Genomic DNA, 18005 nt, shown 5'->3' with positions numbered 1-18005 from the left:
CAGTGGTTATATTATTTTGTATTCCCACTAGCAATGTGGAATGTTCTGCATTTTGTCAGTTTTTAAAATTTTACCCATTCCAATAAATGTATAGTGCTATCTCATTGTAATTTTAATTTTGTATTTTCTTAATGACTAGTGACATTGAGGATCTTTAAATGAACTGATATATCATCCACCAAAGATGGGTGGTATTTACTAGTTAAGTGTGTGCTCAATCTTTTTGCCCATTTTAGGGGTACCTGGGTGGCTCAGTCATTAAGTGTCTGCCTTCAGCTCAGGTCATGGTCCCAGGGTCCTGGGATCAAGCCCCACATCTTTCTGCTCATTGGGAAACCTGCTTCTCCTTCTCACACTCCCCTGCTGGTGTTCCCTCTCTTGCTGTGTCTATCTCTGTCAAATAAATAAATAAAATCTTTAAACAAAAGATCTTTTGCCCATTTCAAAAAGTTGGTTGTTATTTTTCTTATTGTTGTGCTTTTGGAGTTTAAAAATATATCTGGATATATATTAAATATATAATCAAATATATGAAATTTAATATATTTATCAAATATATGTTTTGCAAATATTTTCTCCCAGTCTATGGCTAGCTTGACTTGTTTTCTCATTTTTTTAACAATGTCTTTAGAAGAACCAAAATTTTAAATTTTGATGAACCCCAATTTTTCAATTTTTTTTCCTTTTATAGATAATGTTTTTTGTATTATATGTAAGAATTCTTTGCCTAACCCAAGGTCCCAAAGATTTTTTCCCTATGTTTTCTTCTAGAATGCTAAAACTTTAAGTTTACATTTATATTATTGTCCATTTTGAGTTAATATTTTGTAAATAGTGTGAAGTATGGATTGAGGTTCAATTTTTTTTTTTTTTTTTGCATATGGACATTCAGTTGTTCCAACACCATTTATTGAGAAGATTTTCCACTGAATTACCTTTGCAATTTTGTCAAAAATTGGTTGACTAAATGTATGAGTTTATTTCTGGACTTTCTATTCTGTTAGTTAATTTACATATCCTTCTTTTACCAACTTTATTACTATAGCCTTACAGTAAGTATTGAAATCAGTTTAGTGTGAATTCTCCAACACTCTTCTTTATTTTTGAAATTTGTTGTGATTATTCTAGTTCCTCTACTTTCCCATACAAAATTTAGGGTCATTGTGTGAATTTATACAATATATTCTGGTAGAATTGAATGGGGTTGTGTTGAGTTTATAAATCAACTTGGTGAAAACTGTAACAATATTGAATCCATGGACATGGTATATCTGCCCATTCATTTAGACCTTTTTTGTTTTGCATTTTCAGCATACGGATATTGTACATATTTTGTTTGCTTTATAATGAAGCACTTCATGCATTATATACATAAAATATATACTATATATAAAATATAACTGATATATAATGCATATCAATGTATATAAAATATATAAAATATAATTGTCAATATATAAAATTTATTTAACAATATATAAAACATAATTGATTTTTGTATATTGATCATGTAGCTTGTGATCTTGCTAAACTGAGTCTAGTTTTTTTTTTCTGGGGCAGACTCTGGGATTTTCTACATTGACAATCATGCCTGTGAATTTTTTTGGTGCTTTTTTTCCCCCCTTTTCAATATGTATGCTTAATTTTTGTATGGTTTAAACTACTATTTCACTTGAACATTTTCTTTAAAGAGAAATATTTTAACAAGATTAAGTCCTTGCAAAATTGGCTTTCTGGAACATTAAAGGAGGCTAGAGCCCAAATTAGATGCTCTGTTATATGGAGAGTCTTTATAATTTTCATCCCTCAAAGCTGTGCTACAATAAGATGACTAGGACATTTTATGTAAGATTTGACTTTTGTGTAATAATGACCTGTTATGTTCCTGTTTTGACTTGGTCTTTGAGGATGATGTACAGAGTATTTCATGTAGACATAGAACTTCTCCTCTCCTGTGTCTGCAGACTCATCATATTGTAATTTCTAAGGAGTCTTGGCATAGCCTTTTGACTTAAGGGTCTTCACAGTTCTTGCTATCAGAGGGCCACCTCTCCCCTTTTACTTCCATTACTACATTTCAGACACAGTAGTGTGCATCTCTCTTGCCAGAATCTGCATGAATCAGGACCTGGGACTCTTAACACTTATATCCCCAGGACCTGATTAAGGAGTTGGCTGATGTTACTGAGTGAATAAGACCTGAAAATACAACCTAGCTGTCATTCTGGCACAGTGGGAAGGACAAAGACTCTGACATCAGGTTTGAATCCAGGCTCTGCTGTCTGTCAAAGTTATTCTTTGAAAGCTATATTTTTCCCATTTGTAAAATGAGGATTTTTACCTTCCTCATCAGTTGTTAGTGTAAAGTGCATTTTTCATCATCTTATACTGTTAGGTAAGTGGATGTTATTAGAACTGTTATTTAATAGACACATTGTGTCATTTAATCCTGGCCACTAGCAGATCCTCCCCAATTCAGTTGCTTCCCCTTGTTGAACTGGATTTCATGGGCTATTGCTGCACAATTTGGCTACCCTTAGTGGAACCCATGTAGCTGCCATTGCCAGTGGAGGGCTAATTAGATAATAAGGAGCTCACACCATCTAGGATGCCACAGTGGCTGATTGCAGGGCTACCTGCACAGGGTGATGCCTGGGATTTGTGGTCTTCCATGTCAGTGCCAGCACCCAGGGTTTCATATCTAGCATGATTTATGGAACATTCTTTTATGAACAGGCTGTCATGCCTCGAGTTCGTGGAAGCAATCCAGAAAATGTAAAGAGATTTTCTTCTCAAATTTCCAGGGATGTGTTCCAACCTTCTCCGGCTATAATTTATTCTACAGGTTAAAATAAAGTATTTATTCTTTTATTTTTCTTGGTATCCAGCCCTGTTAGCTTGATATATAATTTTGGGTTTTGGAAAATGGTATTGTTAACACCTGACTGTGAATCTTATTTCTAATTTTAAAAACCCCCTCAGTTATAGGAAAAACTGTGTTTCTCATAAGTTTAGTTTTCAGTGTTAAAAGTATGGCACATTTCTTTTTTTATTAAATTAAATTTTATTTTATTTTTTTCAGTGTTCCAAGATTCATTGTTTATGCACCACACCCAGGGCTCCATGCAATATGTGTCCTCCTTAATAACTATCATCAGTTTCACCCATTCCCCCACTCCCCTCCCCTCCCAAACCCTCAATGTTTCTCAGAGTCCACAGTCTCTCACCCTTCGTCTTTCCCTCTGACTTACCCCAATTCGCTTTTCCTTTCTTTCTTCTAATGTCTTCTGTGTTATTCTTTATGCTCCACAAGTAAGTGAAACCATATTATAATTGACTTTCTCTGCCTGACTTATTTCACTCAGCATAATCTCCTCCGGTCCCATCCATGTTGATACAAAAGTTGGGATTCCTAATGTGTGTATCTTGGTGGGGTTTTTTCTTGTTTGATTTTTAAATTAAGAACTTTGATGATGTTCTGAAACTATTTGACATGGCCTCATTTCCAAGGTAGTCACATAGAGTTCTGCTGTCTAAATAAATTGTGGTTAATAAAATGTAATCCCTCAGTTGGAGAACAAGCTTGCAAGCAACTGTTTGGAGACACATATATATAATGTTTTTACTGGGTGTTGTTTATCTCCTGAACACAATCTGTTCCCCATCAAAATAGCAACATGTTAATATGGCCACAGTTTTATAATGTGAGTTTAAATACCTTAATGTATATAAGTGTACATCATGTCTTTATGCCTATTGTCAGTAAAACTAGTTTTTTTTTAAGGAGTGGGGTGGTATTTTTTATTTCCTTTGTGTTTTCTGTGTCTTAAAATTATCTTCAATGATTAATCAAAAAACCAATAATTAATGTACAAAATATAGAACTTCAAAAGAATAATTTTTCTAGGCTTAGGCCAGGAAAAAGTTAACATATTATTTTGGCCAGATACTACCAGATTTGTGAAATTAAGAAAAGAAATTCTAAGGCTAGATTTCCCAGAGAAATAATAACCCTAAATGTATCTATAAATTCACAATTATGTTAACTGAGCACAGAGAAAATGTTCATCACTTAGAAACGCTATGGATTTTTGTTTCTCTTTGTAAACCAGATTGAAAAGGAAGAGCAAGCCAACCCCACGGAAAAAGTGAGGGAGGAGTTTCAAGTGAATGGACCACCTCGGGACCTGGACTCACTGCTTCTTGACTCACGTGCTCTTGGGCAAGTCACCTAGCTTCAAATATGGCGCAGGGGCAGACACCTGTTAATGTGGCAACTACCAATGTCCACAGTCCCCTCGGGGCAGGGGTTTCCGGGCAGCCTGCCTGGAGGTGAGAGGGGGTATCTCTATGTGTCATACTCCAGTTGGTGGGTCCCAGCAGTGTCCCCTTGGGCTCCAGATCTCAGTATATGGCTCTTTTAGTCTCAGCTGCAGTCCTGTCTTTCACAGAACATGCACAGACCTCCAGAGTCTTTGGACCAGAATAGCCAGGTACCAGCCCTTTTATTGTCCTCCAATATCTTTTCCCCTCTATCTTTGGCATCCTGTTGCCTAGTTTGACATTTGATTCTTGATCTTCTTTGTAACTAATCCTCTGCCTGGTTCCTCTCTTTCCCTGTGCCATTTGGTTTTCATTTGACCTCTTCAACCAGTTCCCCTGTACCAGCACACAGTCAGAGGTACAGTTGGTTCTGGGGAAGATCCAAGTTCTTTTGAGTAAGATATTAGGTTAGCAGATGAACCAGACATGCAAGGAAATTCCCAAGGAGGGTAGGAGTTGTCTAAATCTACATGTTAAATTCAGCCAGTGTGCTCTGTCAGAGATGAGAGTAAAGTCATGAAGAAGCAACTCCCTCCCACTCCCCAGGCCCCTGTCACCAACCTCACACAGGGATTTGTGAATGTCTTCTGGTCTCTGCCTGGGTGAGAGCAAATATTCCAAGACACTTTTTGAGCCTTTCTAACCCATATGGACAGATCTAACTCTAGAATTAATTGCTTCAACTTGGGCAAGTTGTCTGGGATTACTCAATGCCTTACTCCCTGCCCCTTTCCTAAAGGCTCCTGGAGACAACGATGCTGAGAGGAGCCATCTGTGAAGCAGAGATTCTGTTCTGTGCTCCCACCTCAGGACACAGACAGATGGCCCCAGGGCCCTTCGTAGGACCAGAAGGGGTACTCAAATAGTTGCTATTTCCAGGCCCTAGTGCCCCAAATTCCTGGGGAGATCTGAGTACTGGTCCCTCTTTATTGTCCCTGGTTAGTGCCTCCACATACTCTAGTGGGATCAGGTAAAATAGGACAGGAGCTTGACCCTGGGGAAAGGAGAATTAAGTGGGGGATAGGGGTGAAGAATTGGGAAGTTAGGGTAGATAAGTAGTCCAAGATTTCCCTCCTTTGTAGGAGGTTAACCCATGATGTGTGCAGGTCTGAACCCAATTATAATGGAGTAAGGCTGGGAGTTGACTTCATCTCTAATTTTCTCCCAATATTTATAGCCAGAGACTCTTGGGAAGAACTTTAACCTTAAGTATGGACTCTCAGTCAGGGGCATAGGAAATAACCCCTGACTCTGCTCTTGTTAGACTATATCCCTACACACACACACTTTGGGTGGGGGTTGCCCCTAGGTTAATTGGAGGACTTTCAGATCATCTTGCCCTCCTGTTGACTGGTGTGTGTATTTGTGTATTGTTGGGGAGCTTGGCTTTGGGGAAATACTTTTGGGCTCTCATTTTCTCTCTCAGGCACAAATCCTGGAGAGCCCCTCCAAGTCTCATGCAATTCCGTTTCCCCCAAGAGGACTCTGACCACTGAAACTGACCACATGAGAAGATCACACACTAATAGTCTCCTTTTCGGGGGCCTGACCCTGACTTAGGGTTCTACTGTTTGCCCAGCAGCAGCCTTGCAGGAACCTGTCTTGGACCACTTTCCTTACTCATCTCAGAGTTGGGGGATGGAAGGAGAGCAGTTGGGGTGGGCTCATCTCTCTTGAGGCTCCAGTGGGGTCCACTCCAGAAGCTATCTCAGCTTGTTGTAAGCCCAAGCTTGGCTGATTTGTTTTTTGGCTTTAAAGTTGGGACCAAAGGGTGAGAAATACAGACAGTTGATCCAAATCCCACTCATCCTCAACCCTCCAACACTTTTCTACTTAGGAGAATAGTGGAGGGGAGCTGGAACTATGCTCCAGCCCTAAGGGTACAAGACTTATTGCCCTTCCAGGTTTTATCTACCCCATTTGCAGCTCAGAAGCCCTTTCCCTACCCAGCAAGATGACAGTTTCCTGTCTTCTTTCTGTTGTCTACTTTTGTATGTATAAACAATATGTTGTCATAGCTACTCAGTGCTTATGCTCATTCGGGGCTCTGTTCTTGCTATTCACTCTGCCTGTGATGCTCTGGTCCAAGATCTTTGCACTGGTGACTTTAGCTCAAATATCATCTCAGAGATGTTTCCCTTGGAAACTGACTGAGGTTTCCATAGTTACTCTCTATCCCACCACTTTAGATTTTTTAGTTGTATTTGTCTTCACAGCACTTATCACTCTTGGGAATTATCTTGTTCACTTATTTACTTGTTTATTGCTTAGCTCTCCTTCTGCTCTTAATGTAAACTCGATGATCACCAACACCTGTTTCCTGTTACATCTTCAGTTCCCAGCACTAGGAAGAACTCAATAAATACTTACTGACTGAATAGATGTTTGCTTGTTGTTTTTTAAATAGGAATAATTTTTCAAAAGTTTAGATACTTTCGAGAAGTATCTCAAAATTTATTGCTAAATTATATGTAACAATAAGGAACTATTGGTGACATTTTAGGGCACTCTTGGGGTAAATAGGAGGTGAGGAACAGGAATTTGACCATGAAGGGAAGCAGAGGATAGTCCAGTAGCTGGAGCATTCCATGAACTCAGGAGATGCTTGAGTATGGTGAAAGCTGCTGGTAAGGAAGCAGCGGAGTGGGTATACAAAGGAGGAAGAGATATTGAGGGAGTCAAGAGTGGAGGAAGTGGGGCACAAGTGAGGAGATCGGGCACAGAGTACGGGTTCCTTTTCAGTGGAAAAGGGAGAAGGAGGAAGGGAGGATATAGATTTTGGTCGGTTTGCAGTGTTAGAGGCAGGAGCTTGAGGCTGTTTCTGCCTATGGCTTTGATTTCCTCTTGATGTCAGTGGTGAAGTGAGCTATTCATGATGGGGTAGTAGGTGGTGTTGAGGGTCAGAGATATAAGGACAGTGAACAGGATTATGAAGAGATCACTTCATTTCAGATCTTTGAAATCTTCTTTAAAACAAAAAAAAAACTTTCTACAGAGGAATTTAATTAATTAACTAACAATTCAAGGCAATATTTTGCCACTAAGTGGTTGCCTACAATTTCATATTTAGATATAAATCCCAGATCTAAACTTAAGTCCCATATGGTCTCAGATGGAAGATGAAAGAATTAGAGAAAGAAATGCAGAATCTAAACTTCTCAAGGAATAAAGAATCACAAGGAAGTTTTCACTATGGGAAGCCATAAAAATTCTGACAAATCACAGCAAGATGGGACTGTGCTCTGAGAGAGTAGTTTGTTGAATGTCCATCTGGACTCTCTTCCAACACCAGACAGATGTGGAAACTCAGGCCTAAAGGGTCCTGGGAGGTTTTCTGGACTGACTCCATAGCACATGTCTCAATCCCACTAATAACACCATTAATGGGTACTTATTATCTCTGCTAAACAAAATGAAGTATTCTTAATAGACAAAGATGATTCTATTAACACAACAATAGAGTATATGGTTTTAAGTTGGAGAGATTTTGCATACTCACTCTTGTTGGTAACATAAATACACACTTGTAGGGGGGTTGGTTAAGTATAGTGATAAAAATAATTTCTTTCTGTTAAATATCAAGTATACATCCATCCTATACTACATGGTACTTTGGGTTGTAAGTGGGAGAGGTTGGCCATGGCTGCCATGACCACTGAAACCATGATCTTGGCCTTTTTGTTATCATGTTGCAACCTAGAAGTTTCCCAACTGAGATTGGTGGTGACCTGGGGCCCTTGGGGTACAATATCATAAGATAAGAGGGAGATGGAGGCAACAGGGCTCTAAGCTGCAGCTCCACATCAACTAAGGCAGCTTCTAGGGTCTATGCTGACTTCTAATTTTATATAGATGAGGGGTTCCACTGAAGTCAAATGGTCTGACAATCTCTGCTGTCACAACTGAGAGCAAATACTGGTACAATACTTATGCTAGTGATTTTCTAAATGATTCATTGAATCAAAGAGTGTACTATTTGGCATTGCATCATAGCTTTGGGTTCAGTTGACTGGTGTTTCAGTGACAAATTATTTCCTCTTAGGCAACAACTCACCCACTGCCAAGTTGAGTGTTTTGACTTAGAATCAACTGACTAGGTTTATCCAAAGAATGGATGAGCAAAAGTTCATAGATCAGCGAACAGTCCTGATAATTATACCTATACTTTTTTTTAAGCAAATTTACGTTGGAATATTATATTCAACATGGTACTAAAAATCCATTTCTGTAGTATAAGCTACATTAACTAAACTACATCAATAACACATAAAATAGGTTTGCAGGGAGTGGAAAAAATGAGAGGTTAGAGTGTAAGTGGTAGTCTTCATACAAATCAAATATCTATCAGATTTGAGTCATTTGGTTAAAAAGATCTCAGAACAATAAAACTCAGTTCTAAAATAGTGTTAAATTTAAGTACCAGAGAACTGCAAATATTACTTGGATTTTGAGGCACATGCACTGTGCCAAGAGTCCATTTATAACTGAGGCTGGAAGCCCTTGGAGCCCAACAGTGGTATCTGGAGAGAATAGTGCACTCCTCTCTAGAGCCCAAAGGCTATAAATACTTTGTAGAGAGAGAGGTAGATAATCTCAAGTAATGATGCCTAGAAAGAAGATACTTTTACAGCAAGAGGGTCTAGGTTTCCAAGATTTCCTTTAGTTAGGAGATGGAAGCTCACCCAGAGGAAAAGTTGGGACTGTCTGGGTCCATGTTTGAGAAGATGATGATGATGACTGTTGGAAGTCTTCATCTGTTAGATTAGTGACACATATTCCTGATAAAGATAAGAAGTTATTTGCATCAGCATTAGTCAAAACCAGCCCTCACTGCAGAAAGTAAGAGATTTTGGGCCCAGTCTTTGTTAATGAAGCCACACTTGAACAATATTAGAGGTATATATATTATCAGAAACTAAAAATGATCCCTTGGCCCAGGTGATGGTTCATGCACAGCCCACTTTGAACTCTAAGCAAATCTGTTTGATTAATGCTGAAATAGAGATATCTCTTAGTGCCTAATACCATCATGGAGGGTTGGGTAGTCTGTCTTTCAGTGGGTGCAGCATTCAGTAGACATTATGGCTACTTTTCATCAATTAAATTTTGTGTGCCCAAAGATAAAGGATAAAGTTTTTCCTGACACCCCCCAGGTTAACCTAAATGGGTGGCAGTCCATTCACAGCTAATCCACTTCCAGGCATGCTTCTTCCAAGTGAATTGCACAGTGGGGAGTAGAATACCCCAGTACTCACAGGGAGTGTCCCATGGGAGCCAGGACCTCTTGTTGATAGAAGTTGTTTAGTGATCTTCCTGGATTTGGTTTTATGTCTGAAATCTCTGAAGTACACCAGATTCTGGGTTTGCTACTTGCAATTTCTGTCTCAGGGAAGGCAACAACTCTTTTCCATCCAGGAATAAATTTTAATGCACCAAAAAGAAAAAAATCTGGTATCTTAGGCTTTCTTTACCTTCACATAGTGATCTAATAGATTTATACACAATCTATATTCCCTCTCCATTTCTTTTTCTTTTTTTTTTTAAAGATTTTATTTATTAATTTGACAGAGAGAAATCACAAGTAGACGGAGAGGCAGCCAGAGAGAGAGAGAGGGGGAAGCAGGCTCTTTGCCAAGCAGAGAGCCCGATGCGGGACTCGATCCCAGGACTCTGAGATCATGACCTGAGCCGAAGGCAGCGGCTTAACCCACTGAGCCACCCAGGCGCCCTCCCTCTTCATTTCTTGAATCATCTGTGAACATCCCCTTCTGCCCCCAAAAGCCTCTGTTCTTTCCCTGTGGCTTATAAACTTTCTGAGTCACACCCTTTAACAGAATCTTAGTTTTCTGCTGATGGAGATCATTATGGATCTCGACTGCCAGCTGCAAGATTTTGCCTTTAATTTTAAACGAGAGCTTTGCCTATAAGCAGCAAACAAACAAACAAAAAAGAATAATTTTCCAACTTTTGTCTTCCAGCTGCTGCCTTGTTGATAACTCATTATTTGGCTTGGAATATAAATGGTGTCTGTTTTCTTCACCTATTTTTAATGTGGATTTTGGTACCATCTGATTTCCCTGACTCTTTATCTTTTTACTATGGTAATCTGCCAACTCACTCTTATTTTTAAAATGATCCTGTTTATTTCCTTCTCTATGATTTTTCTCCTCTGATGCAAAGATGAAGAACAAGTAGTGTCATCTGCAAAGCACATTTATTCAGAACTTCAACTCCATTATTTTCCTAAGCCACAGCTATTTTCTGAGACTTGATATCTCCCCTGATTTGCTTGCTGATCTCAGGAGGTAGGGCTGGGAAGGTAGGAACAGCCAGTGGCAGGAGGAGACCACAGCCTTGTCTCCGCTCCACCATTTCCAATGGCTACAGCTTCCTCTCCTCCAGCTCCTGTCTTTCTTCCAACTTGCATCTCTTTCCTCACTCATCTGTTTTTCTACAACTTAAATTCACAAAAGAACTTGGTTTTTAGATTTCCAGCAGACCTACCAACAACTCTCATACATTTTTATTGTTCTGGGTTTCATTCTGTCCTCCCCAGATCTTGTTCCCAGATGTTAGCTGAGATTCTGCCCAAACCATCAACACTTTGAGTTATCGGATCCCCACTTGTCAGGTCACCAAGAATGATCCAGTTGGGGTGATGACCCAAAGCCGGGTTTGTTTTGGCTCCAGTTCCCTCCAGGTCTAGTTTTCCTTGTCTTCCCACATGGCTTGCTGCCAAGCTACCACTCAATGTGCCTTGCAAATGTGCTAATCTCCATTAGGATGGTTATGTCAGGGCTATTTCTACTTCCTTAACTTGCTTTCACCTACAATTTTAATTTGCTGATATTTGCATTGTCTCATACTTCCAAAAGTTCTCAGTCAAATACTTGAACTTAGGTTCTCATGTGATACTCACCCCTTTCTTCTTATTAGGACTCTTGGAGTCCTAATAAGAGAATCTCTGGAGTCCAAAGGAAGATCTGGAAGCATTTGGCATCAAATGTGTATGTGGGTAGCAGAGGAGAGGGAGAGATATTCTTTCCTTTTTTTTTTTTTTTTAAGATTTCATTTTTTTTATTTGACAGACAGAGATCACAAGTAGGCAAAGAGGCAGGAGGAAGCAGGCTCCCCACTGAGCAGAGAGCCTGATGTGGGGCTCAATCCCAGGACCCTGAGATCATGACCTGAGCCGAAGGCAGAGGCTTTAACCTACTGAGCCACCCAGGCGCCCCTATTCTTTGGTTTTTGTGGCTTCTTTCCTTCTGCTGCTTCGTGTGTCCTGGGGGAGGTGGTTTCTTTCCCTTCCACTCCCTGTTTTCCTTTTGCTCAAAATCATATGCAGATGGAAGGTAGGGGGGTAAACATAGTGATGTCTTTTACCATATAGAAGGAGATTTGGTTGACATGCCATTCCAATTTCCTCTCTCTTCTGACTTGCAAAATTCAAGTTGCTGTAAAAATGAAAAAACATTAGTCCACATATATCACCCAATAAATCTTCATATAGCTGCTTCTCAAGACAGCTCTGTGTTCTGAATATTTTTAACTCTCTCTGGGATATAACTGATTTGGAATCATGTTATATAGTGACTTTCTCATGCAAGGATGCATTATGCCACAAACTTGTTTACTCCAGGACAGTATTTTTTATCTATCTATCTATCTATCTATTCTATCATCTATTTAAGACAGTGGGAGAGAGAGAGCATAACCTGGGGGAGAGGCAGAGGGACAAGGAGAAGCAGACTCCCCACTGAGCAGGGAACCTGATGTGGGACTCGATTCCAGAATCTTGGGATCATGACCTGAGCCAAAGGTAGATGCTTAACTGACTGAGCCATCAAGGTACCCTATCTGAGAACATTATTTACACAGGGGAAAATTAGGCTTGTGTGTATGTGATTTCTTTCTAGATACAGAACTCATTTTGTCTTAAAATCTGAGTTCCCACTTTAAATTTTTAGGGGACCACCTGAACTTTGATCTTCATCCATGTTTTTTTTAGGAACCCTCCTTACTTGGAACCCAGGAGCACTAAGTACTTTTTTACTTGTATCTAAGAGATCAAAACAAAAGTGTCTGCAGGTGATCGAGAGATAAGTGTGGCCATCACAAGTATCCCTGGTCAACTGGGTTGATATTTGCTGATTGAATAAATAATGAAAATATATTGAAGAAAAAAAAATTGTTTTGAGACTTACTGAGTACTAATTAGAGTCTCAGAAGTGAAATTTCCAGCCATCAGGGCTTTAGAGACAAAGCTCAGATAACTATTCCAGAGGATAACTGAGAGCCCCAAAGTGTATGGTACCATTTCTTCAACCCATACTGGACAGAGACCAGGGCTCATAGATGCACTGCTCTATTGGTTGTATACAGGTTGTATACAGGTGCTTGCTCTATTGGTTGATAGTCTTGTGGTGGAAGGGTGTGAGTATGGGTCTGGGCCAAATCACTTTTCCTCTGCCCCAAGCAATATTACTATTGGTATTCATATTTAAGTTTTATCCGAATTAATACTTATAAAGTAAGATTTCATTTGAATATGTTAACCTTTTAGTATAACCTGTTTTATAAAAAAACTTATCTGATTTCTAAAAATATTGATTTCTAAATTTTTGATATTTCTTATCCTGTTGTCTATATCTTGGCTATTCTGTACAATTTCAATACATTCATGTTGGAGTAAATATAGTAAATTAGTAAGTTTTCCAACTGTTGGTGTTCAAAGTAGTGGTTCAAAGAAAGTTTCAGGAAAATGTGCAGGAATGCTGGAAAGACCATTTATGTGCATAACAATACTTGAGCTGGGGCATGGCTTTGTTTTTCATTACTTTAGGCAAGTCATTTAAGCCAAACTTCCCTTTTCAGGGCTGTTGTGCAGACCAAAGAAGATGAAATCTTTGAGTCTAAAAAATTTAACACACTTACATAGAAATAAATTTTCTGGAGGAATATTATAAAGAGTTCTAGTTGATAGAGGTCAGCTTACCTGTTCTTAGTCATACAGAACTTCAGGAACCTGAGTATTGTGATCAAATAGAGTCTAGTTGATTTGTTTATTGATATAGGACAATACCTAGAGCAACACTGGACTGCGAAAAGAATGTGTTGGTCCCATACTCTGGGCAGACAACCTTGCATGCACTATCCGTACCCCTCACCGAACAAACTTAGCTCCCTGAGGTGGGGCAACCTTGAGGAACATGAGATCTTTGGCTAACTAAAACACTGTGCCTTGCCAAGTGGTGTTTACAGTCCTAGGGTGGAGGCAAAGGACTCTGGACAAAGGAAGGGGAAGTTCATGGCAGAGGAGGAAAGAAACTCCAAAGGAATAAGACATATGAAGAGAAAGACTTTGGAAAGAGAATAAAGTAGACTTGATGACAAAATCTAAGTATTACCAATTGGATTATGAGGTGGTCTTCTGCTATAGTGTCTTTTGAAGGCTTCACTTCATTTGGAGTAGGATTTTTTTCTTTTTGAGATGCATTAACATGTTGAGCATGTATTTAAGGAGGACTTGGAGTAGAGTCCACACCAAATTGCTGGGTCACCTTTGATTTTCCCATATCAGTATACTATCTTCTGCAAGATACCTTTTCCCACTCCATTTGGTTATTATGATGACATGGGCTAACCCCCCTCATAAATAGCGGTGGGGTCTTCAGCTTAATGGCAGGGTTTTAGGACAACAGCTTTAACATTAAACCCAATAACTTTCTAGCAGAGGAAAATGGAGAGACATGGGAAGAGAAAAAAAGGACATAGTGGATAGACAGCATTTAGAACATGTCTACTACAGAGAATTATCCCAGGAACATTAGGAAGGCCACTTCAAAAATTCAGTCCCTATGGGTGCAGAGATGGTGTGACTGGGAAAAGAAGTGACTTGGGGTTAGGAGATCCAAGTTCTGTCTCTGTGTCTGTCACTACTCAGCTATGTTGCTCCAAATACTTTAATCTCTGGCCTTTGATTCACCCATCTATGCAAAGAAAGGGTACCTTTAAGAAAATTCCCAGGTCTGAAATTCTGTGATGTAAATGGACTATGTTGTCTTACATTTGAATAAAAAGAGCATAGGTGTACAATACAAGGATATCAGATCTGCAGTTTCTGTGCTTGTGAAGGGACTATGTACACATTAAGATGCTCTGTTTCCTTGGTTAAGTTGTTGGTAGGTGGAGCCTATTAAAGTTCATCCACTGATGGTCAGCATTTTTATCTGGTGCCATTTTTTGTTGCCTCTGTCTCCCATCTCTCAGAGTGGTTGGGCTACATTTTTCCCATCTATACACCCTACCTGCCCTCTGCTACTCCTATACCTCCAGTCACTTAAAAAATGAACTCTGACTAGAAACTTTAAAGTTTTCTCTCTCTCTCCCTCTTCCTCTCTCTTTCTTCCTGAAAATCTTCCTATAAGTACTCTTAGATGGAACAGACCAAAAGGAAGACAATGCATGGAAAGAGAGCTCTTTCTTTCTTTGTTTATATACCTACTCTTTGAACCAGTCATGTGACCAGAGGGCATGAGGCTCTAAGATTTGCCCAGCTTCAGACACCTACTCTATCATTTGGTCAAAGGGAAGTATCTTTCTGAAGCAAGATGAAGGAGGCAAGTTGAGGATGTGCAGATACAACCTCTGGGAGAATAATATAGAGTTCTAATATGACAGGTCTTTCTTCCCTTAACAGCCTTGTGAAGATACCCCTCTGTTGTCTTCTGACCTCTGTCACTGCCAATGAGAAATATGTTGTCAGTCTACTTGTTCTTCCATTGTAAGTAAACTGTTATTTTTCCTTGGATTAAGATTTTTCTTTTTGTCTTTCATTTTATGAATTTTCATTATGCTGTCACTAAGTATAGACTTATTTTTATTTATTTTGCTTAGGACTCAAGTTCCTTCAATCTGAAGATATATATCTTTCTTCAGGGATGCACACAAAAAAATATGGTTGTATAGCCACCATAATGGCAAAAATAAAAGTTTATCAAGTTTTGGGAAAAATTCTGATAAGCCACTGATGAAAATTTATAAACTATTTTAATACTTCTGGGGTACAAAATGGGGATGCTAGCAAAACAAGATATTATATAACTTATGATCAAGCAATTATAATTCTAGGTACTGATCCTGGAGAAAACTTGCATTCATGAGAAAAGGAGGCACACATACATCTATTCAGTAAAGAATTGTTTGCTATTGGAAAAGAAGAGAGAGAAAGAGAAAGGAATTAATAAAAATGTTCACTAATAGAATGAGTAAATCAACAATGGTATACTTATAAATAAAACTCTTAACAGCAGTTAAAACAAATGAATCATATATACCTATACCAGGTACACAAATTTGTAAGACAAATGAAGAATATAAAAAGCAAACAATTGATGGTAAATGCAATCTGATGCCCCATGCATACATTTTAATGACCCATAATACTATAATTGTGCGATAAGCAGAAACCATGATATCTCAAATGCTCTCTATAATGGAATAGATTTTAAAAAATGACAACAAAAAATGAAAGCCTATCTAAAAAATATCTATCCCCCAGAAGTCAAAAGGAAGATATGAAATAATTCCTGGCTTGAAGAAATAAGAGATTAAAACCTGTATAGAAATAGTCAACAATATTAGCCAGACACAAAGGAGTTTGGCGGGATAAGTGGGAGACTCATGATCAGCCTGGGGTCTTTCCAAGGTTACAAGTCTTAGAGAACAGAACACTTGCTCATTTTGGACCTGGGTTGTGCTGTGGCTTCAGGCAGATTTCTGACATGTGGACAAAGGGGTAGAGTTGAATACACCATCCCTCCCAACCTTCCTGTAGCAATAGGTAGGAAAGCACAGTAGAAGATAATGGAATGTTGCAGAATGTGGAGGGATGTAAAATGGGTAGTATTAGTAGAGGAAACTCAGGAGAGTGAGGGCATCTGAAGCAGTCTTGTGCTGGGGGTTGGGTGGCCAAGCACAGGCAGATGCCTGACACTCCAACAAGGCTGTGTGGCTCTGTGTCCTTGAGTGAGCACAGCCAGACCCAGCCAAGTTTAAAAGGCAAGTGGGAATATGGGGCAATGCCAGAGGAAGTCTGCTTAAGGTGTGGGGTTTGGGGGAGAGGGAAACCAGAGAGTAGGGAGGAAAAATGCTAGACTCAGGTAAGATCCAGCTCAGAAGACTATTCCTCTGCAAAGCAGAATCAGGCCAAGTACTCCCAAGGCAACTGGAAGAACAAATCAGAGCATTTGGCTTCCTCAGCTGGGGAGGCCACTTCTCTGGGCAAGTGGCAATAAAAAGGCAGGGGAATTGAACTACACAAAGCCCTCAGGTAGAAACGTTTCTCCTGCCTAAACTCGGGTGCTAAATGAACAACAAAATGAGAACCTCTACTATGAACACTTTTTAACAATGAGATATGTGAGGCCATTACATTCCTGGGAATGACACCAGGGGTGCCATGACAGTCCACTAGAAAGATCAAATTTGTCGGCCAGCCCCACTCAAACCTAATAAGGAAACTTAATATTCCTTCAGCCCATTTTAGATTTTGGCAGAGCCAGACCTCATACTTAGTAACTTCCTTGGTTCTATCCTCTATATCACTCAGAAGATACAGATATTACAGAATGCAAAATCGAAAAGGAAAGAGCATGGTGTATATTAACTTATGTTAAAAAACTGGATAATACCACAGAAATGTTAATAACTAGAAATTAATGAATTGTCTGTGTTTGTCTGTTGTGGAAATAAAACCCTTGGGGATGGATAAAAAATATCTGGAAATTACTTGAAACTAGTGGATAACTAAATGGATATTATAACTAAAATGTGCTATAATCCAATTGTGGCTTTTTTTTTTTTTTTTTTTGTCTTCTAAGTGTTGGTTCTGGGAAGCATTATGCCATGAATACTGCAAAAAAAATACATAAAGCTCCAAATGCTATTCTATGTAAACTTCTTAAGTGGGGATTCTTGACCATAATGTTTGGCATATTAACTCTGATAATTCTGTATGTTAATTGATTTTATGTTCTGATATTTTGACTGGTTTTGGAAAAACTGAGTTGTCCTAAAGCTGAACCCAGAGTTGTCCTGTAAATGCCTGACAACAGGATTTTTGGGTGGAAAGCCCTGATTTATAGTGTTTGCCAATTTCCATGTTGTAAACACTTCTGCTATGGTTGATTGCAGGCTGTGAGCATGATGTCACTGAGTGCAGAATCAGGGGTGATGAATGCAGCCGACTCTTGTAAGTTGGTGTACCCACTAGTACCCAAGGGCAGGAAATGCAGTTTTTTTAACTAAAAATCCTGTCACATAGATATACAAAGGCACTAGTTAAAGAATAAATAAGAAGGAAAAATCAAATCAAATCAAACTGGGAGCTCAAACAGAGATAATTGACAGTGGATTTTTTTTTTTTTTTTAATTTTAAGAAGGGGTATTTGTGTATCACCTGCATTTTTTGTCTTTTATTATGCAAACAAGGCATCAGGGTATCACACTGAGTGCTCTGAACTCTTAGTTTCTTTGGTGTTCTACACAAAGGCTTGGGCTGCTTCCCTTCCAGATATTAGTGTGAAGACAGTGCTAACCAAAGAATCAATGGGAGCGCCACACTTTGGAGTCAGTTTCAGGATGGCTGAGCTGAAGTTCAAAACAGAAGAAATTCAGAGCCT

At 39.1% G+C, this 18005-nt stretch overlaps 1 protein-coding gene across 10 annotated transcripts in view; it reads left to right on the top strand.

Moving 5' to 3' along the window:
• The window catches only part of MOBP (myelin associated oligodendrocyte basic protein), a 51413-nt gene extending 33667 nt beyond the window's left edge, over positions 1 to 17746 (top strand). For 5 of the 10 annotated variants that reach the window (XM_059390495.1, XM_059390494.1, XM_059390491.1 and 2 more), the window contains one exon: positions 4113 to 6701. In XM_059390495.1, coding sequence (XP_059246478.1) covers positions 4113 to 4152 — 40 coding nt within the window. In that variant the 3' untranslated portion in view covers positions 4153 to 6701. Of the gene's footprint in view, positions 1 to 4112; positions 6702 to 15022; positions 15107 to 15219 lie in introns of those variants that run through there. The other 5 variants (XR_009402421.1, XR_009402420.1, XR_009402418.1 and 2 more) reach the window with 5 other exon arrangements.
• The last annotated feature ends 259 nt before the right edge of the window (positions 17747 to 18005 follow it).

The sequence above is a fragment of the Mustela nigripes genome, chromosome 2 (genome assembly GCF_022355385.1).
Source record: "Mustela nigripes isolate SB6536 chromosome 2, MUSNIG.SB6536, whole genome shotgun sequence".
Taxonomy (NCBI): Eukaryota; Metazoa; Chordata; class Mammalia; order Carnivora; family Mustelidae; genus Mustela; species Mustela nigripes.
This window is presented reverse-complemented; position numbering and strand designations above follow the sequence as displayed.